The sequence below is a fragment of the Oncorhynchus keta genome, unplaced genomic scaffold, assembly GCF_023373465.1.
Source record: "Oncorhynchus keta strain PuntledgeMale-10-30-2019 unplaced genomic scaffold, Oket_V2 Un_contig_1222_pilon_pilon, whole genome shotgun sequence".
Taxonomy (NCBI): Eukaryota; Metazoa; Chordata; class Actinopteri; order Salmoniformes; family Salmonidae; genus Oncorhynchus; species Oncorhynchus keta.
In genome coordinates, this window is record NW_026277801.1 from 222501 (window position 1) to 234770 (window position 12270).

The following is a 12270-nucleotide window of genomic DNA, read 5'->3' on the forward strand; positions in this document are numbered from 1 at the left end:
AGAAAAATAGAAAGACAGAGCACTGAGGAGCGAGACAGAGAAAGAAAATGTGTGGAAGAGAGTGGAAATCACTTTCATTTCATTTTCAATAATTGTTTCTTTCCTATCTACCACAGAAACCTGTAATATACAGTGTTGACTGGTATTGGAGACAAAAGTTCAATTTCAAACCGGGACTATCTCCAATATAAATCTGTACACTTTCCAAAGACTTATCCTTAATCCTCCGAGACAAAACCATATCTTCTGAGAAATATGACCACTAAAAATGGGGGAAGCAGATAAAAAGACAGGTGGAATGAAATGGAGATAAAGAGACGGAAGGAATGAAATGGAGATAAAGAGACAGGAAATGAAATGGAGATAAAGAGACAGAGAATGAAATGGAGATAAAGAGACAGAGAATGAAATGGAGATAAAGAGACGGAAGGAATGAAATGGAGATAAAGAGACAGGGAATGAAATGGAGATAAAGAGACGGAAGGAATGAAATGGAGATAAAGAGACAGGAAATGAAATGGAGATAAAGAGACAGGGAATGAAATGGAGATAAAGAGACGGAAGGAATGAAATGGAGATAAAGAGACAGGAATGAAATGGAGATAAAGAGACAGGGAATGAAATGGAGATAAAGAGACGGAAGGAATGAAATGGAGATAAAGAGACGGAAGGAATGAAATGGAGATAAAGAGACAGGGAATGAAATGGAGATAAAGAGACGGAAGGAATGAAATGGAGATAAAGAGACAGGAAATGAAATGGAGATAAAGAGACAGAGAATGAAATGGAGATAAAGAGACAGAGAATGAAATGGAGATAAAGAGACGGAAGGAATGAAATGGAGATAAAGAGACAGGGAATGAAATGGAGATAAAGAGACGGAAGGAATGAAATGGAGATAAAGAGACAGGGAATGAAATGGAGATAAAGAGACAGGGAATGAAATGGAGATAAAGAGACAGGGAATGAAATGGAGATAAAGAGACAGGAAATGAAATGGAGATAAAGAGACAGAGAATGAAATGGAGATAAAGAGACAGAGAATGAAATGGAGATAAAGAGACGGAAGGAATGAAATGGAGATAAAGAGACAGGGAATGAAATGGAGATAAAGAGACGGAAGGAATGAAATGGAGATAAAGAGACAGGAAATGAAATGGAGATAAAGAGACAGAGAATGAAATGGAGATAAAGAGACAGAGAGGGGGAATGAAATTGAGAAAAAAACAAGCGGTCTCTAAAAATTGACCAAAGTATCATAAAGGAATCAGGTAAATAATGATGTCTCAGTCAAGTCATACAACTACAGTCCACTAGTACAACACAATATCCTGATTACATCACACAAACTATAAGCCTCCTAAAAGCCTTCCCTTTTGTGGCTTTCTTAGAGTGAGTCCAACAGAGCCTGAAGCAGATCAGATCAGTGACCAGGCATCCCACAGTCCAACCAGCCGGCAGACTCACCACGACAGAGAATGACACACAACTGCACACGCAAACACACACACACCCTGTCTGTCTGGTGCTTATAACCTGATAGCGATTTCTGTCAGTGGTTTCTGTCCCATCTCACCTGATTCAGTGCTTCATTGATTTTCATTAGCAATGTTAATACCATACCAGAATAATCACTTATGCAAAGAAGTTTTTTGTAATCCAGAATGTTTCATTCATGTGCCCTCCGCTTGGCCTCCTGCACCAGCAGTACCACGGCCAAGGTTACAGAGGGCCAGGTACTCCCATCAGTCAAGCTATCCTCCCTCCCTGTCCAACAGACTCTGCAACTCTCTGAGACCGACTGCAAAGAGTTCTGAGACTTTGAAAAAGTGCTTCACTGGGCAAATTGGGACTGTCAGAGAGAGAGAGAGAGGGGGGGAGAGAGAGAGCTCTGTCATCTGACCTCAAACTCAGATAATATAACCTTCTTTCACCCCTGTATCCTACCACACTGTGTTGAAACCTGTGGGCATGTTGCATCTGTGACTGCCTGTGGCTCTCAGTGATACTGTATGTTTATTTATACTGAGGACGGAGGTCAATGTTTATTTCCTAATACATTTGAGTCTAATACTTGCCTTTATTCCCCAGTGAGGCTGCTTGAGGTATGTTTAATGTCAGACCACGTCTACAGTTGAAAGGGGAAAGGGGCAATGGGACATTGAGATTTGGTTTAATGTGGTTTACTAAAAATAACAAAGCACTTTCTCTTGTCTTTCTTATTTGCATATGTGCTCATTGAGTGTGTGTGTGTGTGTGTGTGTGTGTGTGTGTGTGTGTGTGTGTGTGTGTGTGTGTGTGTGTGTGTGTGTGTGTGTGTGTGTGTGTGTGTGTGTGTGTGTGTGTGTGTGTGTGTGTCTGTGTGTCTGTGTGTCTGTGTGTGTGTCTGTGTGTCTGTGTGTGTGTCTGTGTGTGCGTGTGCGTGTGTGTGTGTGTGTGTGTGTGTGTGTCGTGTGTCTGTGTGTCTGTGTGTGTCTGTGTGTGTGCTGTGTGCGTGTGTGTGTGTGTCGTGTGTGTGTGTGTGTGTGTGTGTGTGTGTGTGTGTGTGTGTGTGTGTGTGTGTGTGTGTGTGTGTGTGTGCGTGTGCGTGTGCGTGTGCGTGCGTGTGTGTGTGCGTGTGCGTGTGTGTCTGTGTGTGTGCGTGCGTGTGTCTGTGTGTGTATTCCTCCAAAGTGCCTGAGCGTTGTTAAATAGAAAAAAAAACATTTGGCGAAGATTCAAACACATAATACAGTTTAAGGTGGTCTTGGATAAATGGGAACATATTTTTATTTTCCAAAGCAACATTTTCATCAGGGTATACATAAGGTTTAATTTCAACAAACTTTTCTGCAGTTGCTACATACATGATGCTACATACATGTTGCAGTTGCTACATTAATGAATGGTATCCATTGATTCTTGAATAACATATCTTAGAAATGCATCATGATCTTAGTTTAACTGTTGTACCCCATCATTTTACTCTCATGTTTGGAAACAAAATAAATATTAACAAAACTGTATAGCCTCAATGTCAGGCCCTGACCTTAGAGAACTTTTTATGTCTATATTTTGGTTTGGTCAGGGTGTGATTTGGGTGGGAATTCTATGTTTATTTTCTATGTTTTGTATTTCTTTGTGTTTGGCCGGGTGTGGTTCTCAATCAGAAGCAGCTGTCCATCGTTGTCTCTGATTGAGAATCATACTTAGGCAGCTTTTTCCCACCTGTGTTTTGTGGGTAGTTGTTTTCTGTTTTGTGTCTGCACCAGACAGAACTGTTTAGTTTTGGTCCATTTTGTTATTTTGTCTCAGTGTTCAGTTTAAATAAATCATCATGAACACGTACCACGCTGCGCTTTGGTTCACTCCTTCTTCATGCACCGACAGGCGTTACCATCAAAACATGGTTACAACTATCATTTTGATATCATAGATGATCAGTCCTTGCATCTATATACCTGTCTATGAATTTGAGAGTAGTTACTTTTCTCCAGCACCATCCATCAACTTTTTATAGAAAGAGTGGTGGGGAGATGTACTGCAGGCTAACCAAGATATACTGCACCAAGATGTACTGCAGGCCAACCAAGATGTACTGCAGGCTAACCAAGATGTACTGCAGGCTAACCAAGATGTACTGCAGGCTAACCAAGATGTACTGCAGGCCAATCAAGATGTACTGCAGGCCAACCAAGACGTACTGCAGGCCAACCAAGACGTACTGCAGGCCAACCAAGACGTACTGCAGGCCAACCAAGACGTACTGCAGGCTAACCAAGATGTACTGCAGGCCAACCAAGATGTACTGCAGGCTAACCAAGACGTACTGCAGGCCAACCAAGACGTACTGCAGGCTAACCAAGACGTACTGCAGGCTAACCAAGACGTAATGCAGGCCAACCAAGACGTACTGCAGGCTAACCAAGACGTACTGCAGGCTAACCAAGACGTAATGCAGGCCAACCAAGACGTACTGCAGGCCAACCAAGATGTACTGCAGGCTAACCAAGACGTAATGCAGGCCAACCAAGACGTACTGCAGGCCAACCAAGATGTACTGCAGGCTAACCAAGACGTAATGCAGGCCAACCAAGATGTACTGCAGGCTAACCAAGACGTAATGCAGGCCAACCAAGACGTACTGCAGGCTAACCAAGATGTACTGCAGGCCAACCAAGATGTACTGCAGGCTAACCAAGATGTACTGCAGGCTAACCAAGATGTACTGCAGGCTAACCAAGATGTACTGCAGGCCAACCAAGATGTACTGCAGGCCAACCAAGATGTACTGCAGGCTAACCAAGATGTACTGCAGGCTAACCAAGATGTACTGCAGGCCAACCAATACGTACTGCAGGCTAACCAATACGTACTGCAGGCTAACCAATACGTACTGCAGGCTAACCAATACGTACTGCAGGCTAACCAAGATGTACTGCATAAAAACATAATCCTATCGTTAACAGAAATAAAAGGTACAAGAAGGAAGTATACTCACCACGCCCTACTGGCTCAGACATTCGCATCTTGTCCTGCTGCTGCCTTCCCATTGGTTGTGAGCAACCCAGCGACCGGTAGTCCTCAGCTTTGATTGGTGCAGTCTGGTGGGCTGCATCTCCTGCACTCTCCTATTGGGTGGAAGTGATGGAGTTTTCAATTAAATTAGTCATATAAGTATCTTTTTAATTTTTTAACAAGACAAATGTTTTTTTTATTTTTTAGGGGGAGTTTCAATTATGAAGCGAGTGATTGGCTAATGAGAACAAGGGAATACCAAACGAGGTTCACGGAGAAGGGACACCCTTAGAGTTTAATTTAACTCAGGCCAAAGAACCGGCTACTAATTGCACTTAAACAATTAGTTAATTCAAGTAATTAAAGTCGTAGAGGGTAAAAACAAAACATTTCTCATCCAATTATATGCATTATTTCCTAAGAGAGCTTTTGATTCAACTTTTAGAATTGTGTCTTACTAACATTCAAGACGTCCAAACTGACTTTCTCGAAATGGCGGCTCCTCAGCTCCTGCATTCGGAAGTGGTTTTCCTGGTATTTCTCCTCAGCAAGTCTCCTGTAGTGTTACATTATATTATAAATTGGCTGGTTTAAGCCCTGAATGCTGATTGACTGACAGCTGTGGTATATCAGATTGTATACCACGTGTATGACAAAACATTTATTTTTTACGTTTGTAACCAGTTTATAATAGCAATAAGGTACCTCGGGGGTTTGTGGTATATGGGCATATGGGTATATCATGGTTAAGGGCTGTATCCAGGCACTCCGCGTTGCGTCCCGCTTAAGAACAGCCCTTAGTCGTGGTATATTGGCCATATATACCACACACCCTTTGCCTTATATCTTAATATACAGGTAACTGCCAAAATAATGGAAACACTTGAGATCATGAGGGATACAAAGTATAATGAAAGCAGGTGCTGCCAAACAGGTGTGGTTCCTGAGTTAAACACCCTTAGGGTCATGTATAAAAAAGTATTCAGTCTACCATGGCTATTCCCCCATAGGATGACAATGACCCCATCCATAGGACACAAGTGGTCACTAAATGATTTGATGAGTATGAAAACGATGTAAACCATATGCCATGGCCGTCTCAGTCACCAAATCTCAACCCGGCAGGGTAGCCTAGTGGTTAGAGCATTGGACTAGTAACCGAAAGGTTGCAAGTTCAAATCCCGAGCTGACAAGGTACAAAATCTGTCGTTCTTCCCCTGAACAGGCAGTTAACCCACTAAGTCGTCATTGAAAATAAGAATTTGTTCTTAACTGACTTGCCTAGTAAAATAAAGGTTAAATAAATAAACTAAATAAACAAAAAAACAATTAAACACTTCTGGAGCGGAGCCTGACACAGCGTTTTCCACCACCATCAACAAAACACCAAATGATGGCATTTCTGGTGGAAGAATGATGTCGCATCCCTCCAAGAGTTCCAGACACTTAGAATCTATACCAAGGTGCATTGAAGCGGTTCTGGCTCGTAGTGACCTATTAAGACACTATGTTGGGGTTTCCTTTATCTTGGCAGTTACCTGTAGATGAATGATGCAACACAGTATAAAAGTGAGATGGCAGTGTGTTATGTTGATCATTAAGACTAGGAGGTCATAGACTTAGGGTAGCCTAGTGGTTAGAGCGTTGGACTAGTAACCGAAAGGTTGCAAGTTCAAATCCCCGAGCTGACATCTGTCGTTCTGCCCCAGGCAGTTAACCCACTGTTATTAGGCCGTCATTGAAAATAAGAATTTGTTCTTAACTGACTTGCCGAGTTAAATAAAGGTTAAAAAAATAAATAACACTGTAGTTATCAACCAGAAACAACAGTGTGGGAGAGAGAGGAGGAAGGACATAGATAAAGAGAAAATGAGAGAGAAAGAAACACAGGCAGATAGAGACCCACAGAGAGAGAGAGAGAGAGAGAGAGAGACAGAACGAGATAGAGAAGAGGAGGAGAGAGAGAAGGTCATGGCTTGTATAATATCAGCGTCCTGCTAAAAGTTGAAACTCCATAGAGCACATCAATAGCCCTGTTGCCTGGCCTGTTGTCCTTCCCATCCACCACCCCTCTGTCGCTCTCAGTATCATTCCCTGTAGACACGTCTCCAACACAGTTCAGCCCAAGGAAACTAGGGCAGGGGAGAATGCATTTACACAAAACTCTCTTCATCTTTAAAGGGAACCCAGCCATGCATCAGCCCCAGAAGAATCCCAACGGGACCTCACAGGCTCTATACTGGTCATGGACTGTGTGTGTGTGTGTGCGTGTGCGCATGGACTCAGCCTGTGTGTGTGTGGGTGTCATTCTGTCTAGCTCTGACTTCTCCCTCAGTGTCTGATGTGTGTGTGTGTGTGCGTGCGTCAAACATGTCAGAGGTGGGAGGGCTGGAGTGAGTGAGTAAGATAGGGAGGTCCTACCTACAGCCTCCTGGCCTTGTCGTCATTGCAGCCTGCAGCTTCCTCAGCCTCATTCTCTCCTGGGGGTCATTCTGTCTAGCTCTGACTGTCCTCTAACCATAACTCTCCCTCAGTGTCTGAAGGTGCACCTTTCGCTGCCTGTTCAAAGGGCAAAGGTCAAAGGAGCAACGGTCAGAGGTTGGGAGGGCTGGAGCGTTGATGATTAAGATAGGTCAGTCCTCTAACCGATACCCTCCTACACACAATTACCTCTGCACTGTTGAAAACAATTGCTGCCTTCCAATTGGGATTTAGAATTTACCATAGCAAAAAGAGATACTGTGCACTGTAAACACCTCAGGGTGGTGGATTTGATTGAATTCTAGCGTTTGTTTTTGTAGGTCACTTCCTATGTGGATGTAAATACTTCTTTCAACATGTAAGGTATGTAATACCAGGTCATTTATTCCCAACCCTGAGATAGGCATGTAATCAGACATAAACAATATACATATGAAAGAGAGGATCTAATCAAGAGGAATACTAATTGGAGGCCCTGATTCAGATATGTCTCCCACTGTCCTCTAACCATAACTTAAACCCTTACCTTCAGCCTAAACCTAACCATGTCCAAAGCCTAACCCTCAACCTAGCTCCATGTGCACATCCCAGTTCAACCCTAGCCTCATATTATCCCTGGACTAACCTAGTACCCCTAAACTACATTGACTCAGTAACCGGTACCCCCTGTATATAGTCAACCACATTGACTCAACCCCCTAAACCTAGTATGTCCCCCTGTATATAGCCTCCTAAACATTCCATGTAAGATCCCGTTCAACCATGACTTAAACCCCGGTATGTCCCCCTGTTATATAGTCTCCACATTGACATCCTGGTTCAACCCTAACCTTACCCCTGTATATAGTCTCGTTCAATTGTTATTGTAAATTGTGTTACTTTGTTCTTCTTATTTTTTTATTTTCAACCCTAACCAACACAAAAAAAATGTACATCCCAGTTCAACCATAACCTTAGTACCCAGTAAACCTAGCTCCATGTTGATTTCAATTTGACCCAACCCTAAACCTAGCTTCATGTACATCCCAGTTCACCCTAACCTTAGACCTCAACCCTTTTATTCCATGTACATCCCAGTTCAACCATAACCTAGAAACTAAACCTGCTCCATGTCCACATCCCAGTAACCTTAGACCCAACCCTAAACCTCACTCCATGTCCACATACCGGTTTGACCCAATAAACCCAAATCCATGTATCACAACCTGACGTGATTGTAAAGTCCCAGTTCAACCATAAGCACAATTGGACCAGCGTCCATGTCCACATCCGGTTGAGGGTTTAGACCCAACCCTAAACCTAGCTCCATGTCATTGGTTCCTCCCTAACCTTAGACCCAACCCTAAACCTTGTCCATTCCACATAGTTAAATAAGGTTAAATAAAAGCTCCATGTCCACATCCCAGTTCAACCCTAAATAGACCCCCTAAACCTAGCTTCCATGTCCACATCCCAGTTCAACCCTAACCTTAGACCCAACCCTAAACCTAGCTCCATGTCCACATCCCAGTTCAACCATAACCTTAGACCCAACCCTAAACCTAGCTCCATGTCCACATCCCAGTTAACCTTAGACCCAACCCTAAACCTTCCATGTCCACATCCCAGTTCAACCTAACCTTAGACCCAACCCTAAACCTAGCTCCATGTCCACATCCCAGTTCAACCCTAACCTTAGACCCAACCCTAAACCTAGCTCCATGTCCACATCCCAGTTCAACCATAACCTTAGACCCAACCCTAAACCTAGCTCCATGTCCACATCCCAGTTCAACCTAACCTTAGACCCAACCCTAAACCTAGCTCCATGTAAATCCATGTCCACATCCCAGTTCAACCATAACCTTAGACCCAACCCTAAACCTAGCTCCATGTCCACATCCCAGTTCAACCTAACCTTAGACCCAACCCTAAACCTAGCTCCATGTCCACATCCCAGTTCAACCCTAACCTTAGACCCAACCCTAAACCTAGCTCCATGTCCACATCCCAGTTCAACCCTAACCTTAGACCCAACCCTAAACCTAGCTCCATGTAGACCCCAACCCTAAACCATCCCAGTTCAACCCTAACCTTAGACCCAACCCTAAACCTAGCTCCATGTCCACATCCCAGTTCAACCCTAACCTTAGACCCAACCCTAAACCTAGCTCCATGTCCACATCCTGGTTCAACCCTAACCTTAGACCCAACCCTAAACCTAGCTCCATGTCCACATCCCAGTTCAACCTGGTTCAACCTTAGACCCAACCCTAAACCTAGCTCCATGTCCACATCCCAGTTCATCCCTAACCTTAGACCCCACCCTAAACCTAGCTCCATGTCCACATCCCAGTTCAACCATAACCTTAGACCCAACCCTAAACCTAGCTCCATGTCCACATCCCAGTTCAACCATAACCTTAGACCCAACCCTAAACCTAGCTCCATGTCCACATCCCAGTTCAACCACAACCTTAGACCCAACCCTAAACCTAGCTTCATGTCCTACATCCCAGTTCAACCATAACCTTAGACCCAACCCTAAACCTAGCTCCATGTCCACATCCCAGTTCAACCATAACCTTAGACCCAACCCTAAACCTAGCTCCATGTCCACATCCCAGTTCAACCCTAACCTTAGACCCAACCCTAAACCTAGCTCCATGTCCACATCCCAGTTCAACCCTAACCTTAGACCCAACCCTAAACCTAGCTCCATGTCCACATCCCAGGTTCAACCCTAACCTTAGACCCAACCTAAACCTAGCTCCATGTCCACATCCCATTTCAACCATAACCTTAGACCCAGCCCTAAACCTAGCTCCATGTCCACATCCTGGTTCAACCCTAACCTTAGACCCAGCCCTAAACCTAGCTTCATGTCTACATCCCAGTTCAACCACAACCTTAGACCCAACCCTAAACCTAGCTCCATGTCCACATCCAGGTTCAACCCTAACCTTAGACCCAACCCTAAACCTAGCTTCATGTCCACATCCAGGTTCAACCCTAACCTTAGACCCAGCCCTAAACCTAGCTCCATGTCCACATCCCAGTTCAACCATAACCCTGGCTTCAACCACAACTCTAACTATGGTGTGTAGAATTCCATTGGACAAGTCATCAGGGTAAGTATGTAAAAAGTGGAATAACATGATCATGTCACTGACCAGTTAATAAGCATAACATCAGATCAGAGAATCATATCATCCACGATCCCAAGTTAATCACCATTTCTCACAACCATATCGCATTGTCCACATGCTACTAAGGCACCTTGGCAAGTCATTACAGATGCAGTCTGTCAGGCAACAAATGGCATGATCGTGTCAATCCTAAAGAGATGGGTGTGGCTATTGCTAAGACCTAGACCTAATCTGGTCTTTCTCTGCAGCATGTTACACATCTGGCTACTCAAACATATAGGAGAGTGTGTGGCCAGCTAAGCTAATGATGACCGGCACCTTCCCTGATTGGTGCCAGTTTGAATCAGTGACGGTCTGGTTTGTTTAAGAGACAGCTGCTACTAACTGTGATTTCCATGTCTGAGTGAGTGAGAAAATGTGAGTGTGAGGAAGTGAGAGAGAGAGAGAGAGAGAGAGAGAGAGAGGAAGTGCGAGAGAAAGAGACAGACAGAGAGTGAGAGAAAAGGGGGTTATGGAGAGGGACAGAGTATGGCAATATTAGTGTGTGTTTGTGTCAATGCTTAAAAATCCCTCTGTCCTGATGCAGCCACATTGCGCTAAACTGAGGAGCCAGTGTTCATTCTTCATGTCTGAGGATGATAGTGGTGTGTAACTGCAGCCACGTAGCTCTAAACTGAGGAGCCAGTGTTCATTCTTCATGTCTGAGGATGATAGTGGTGTGTAACTGCAGCCAAGTAGCTCTAAACTGAGGAGCCAGTGTTCATTCTTCATGTCTGAGGATGATAGTGGTGTGTAACTGCAGCCACATAGCTCTAAACTGAGGAGTCAGTGTTCATTCTTCATGTCTGAGGATGATAGTGGTGTGTAACTGCAGCCACGTAGCTCTAAACTGAGGAGCCAGTGTTCATTCTTCATGTCTGAGGATGATAGTGGTGTGTAACTGCAGCCACGTAGCTCTAAACTGAGGAGCCAGTGTTCATTCTTCATGTCTGAGGATGATAGTGGTGTAACTGCAGCCACGTAGCTCTAAACTGAGGAGCCAGTGTTCATTCTTCATGTCTGAGGATGATAGTGGTGTGTAACTGCAGGAGCTCTAAACTGAGGAGCCAGTGTTCATTCTTCATGTCTGAGGATGATAGTGGTGTGTAACTGCAGCCACGTAGCTCTAAACTAGGAGCCAGTGTTCAATTCTTCATGTCTGAGGATGATACAGTGTACTAGCCACGTAGCATGCCTTCATTCTTCATGTCTGAGGATGCTTTCAATAACTGAGGAGCCAGTGTTCATTCTTCATGTCTGAGGATGATAGTGGTTTTAGTTCTCCCTCTTCCTTCTTAATAACTTACAGACAACCATACAGTATATCAGTATCTGTGCTGCATCTCTTTCTCATGTCTTGACAGACTACAGAACTTGTGTTTTAAGATCTGTAGAGAGTGAGTGAGACAGAGAAAAAAAGGGAGGAAGAGAGCGAGAGTAAAAGAGAGAGAAAAGAAAGAGTGAGATCGAGGTTAACATTATCAATATTATTGCTTTATTACAAACAGACTAGTATATCCCTGTCTTACTTCACCATCGTTGATATGTCTCTCTCTCTCTCTCTCTCTCTCTCTCTCTCTCTCTCTCTCTCTCTCTCTCTCTCTCTCTCTCTCTCTCTCTCTCTCTCTCTCTCTCTCTCTCTCTCTCTCTCTAAACTCTGTGCTTTCGGCATAATAGAGGGTGGTGCCCTATCTCTATGTCCCTCATTCTCTCACTGAAATCTGTCAACAAGAGAAGAAGGACATGGAGGATAAACCACTGGGGGGAGAGGGAGAGGGAGGAGAGGAGAGGGGGACATGGAGGGTAAACCACTGGGGGAGAGGGAGAGGGAGGAGAGAGGAGAGGGGGACATGGAGGGTAAACCACTGGGGGAGAGGGAGAGGGAGGAGAGAGGAGAGGGGGACATGGAGGGTAAACCACTGGGGGGAGAGGGAGGAGAGGAGGAGAGGGGACATGGAGGGTAAACCACTGGGGGAGGGGGAGGAGGAGGAGGAGAGGGGGACATGGAGGGTAAACCACTGGGGGAGAGGGAGAGGGAGGAGAGAGAGGGGACATGGAGGGTCAAACAACTGGGGGGAGAGGGAGAGGGAGAGAGAGGAGAGGGGACAGGGGGACATGGAGGGTA

General features: G+C 44.5%; 1 protein-coding gene across 1 annotated transcript in view; it reads right to left on the reverse strand.

Annotated features, from left to right (window-relative positions):
• The window catches only part of LOC127917818 (serine/threonine-protein kinase Nek11-like), a 120397-nt gene that overhangs the window by 55400 nt on the left and 52727 nt on the right, over positions 1–12270 (reverse strand). The window contains exons 10-11 of the mRNA XM_052500874.1: positions 4960–5053; positions 4481–4610 (exon numbers count right to left, since the gene is read on the reverse strand). Coding sequence (XP_052356834.1) covers positions 4481–4610; positions 4960–5053 — 224 coding nt within the window. The remainder of the gene's footprint in view (positions 1–4480; positions 4611–4959; positions 5054–12270) is intronic.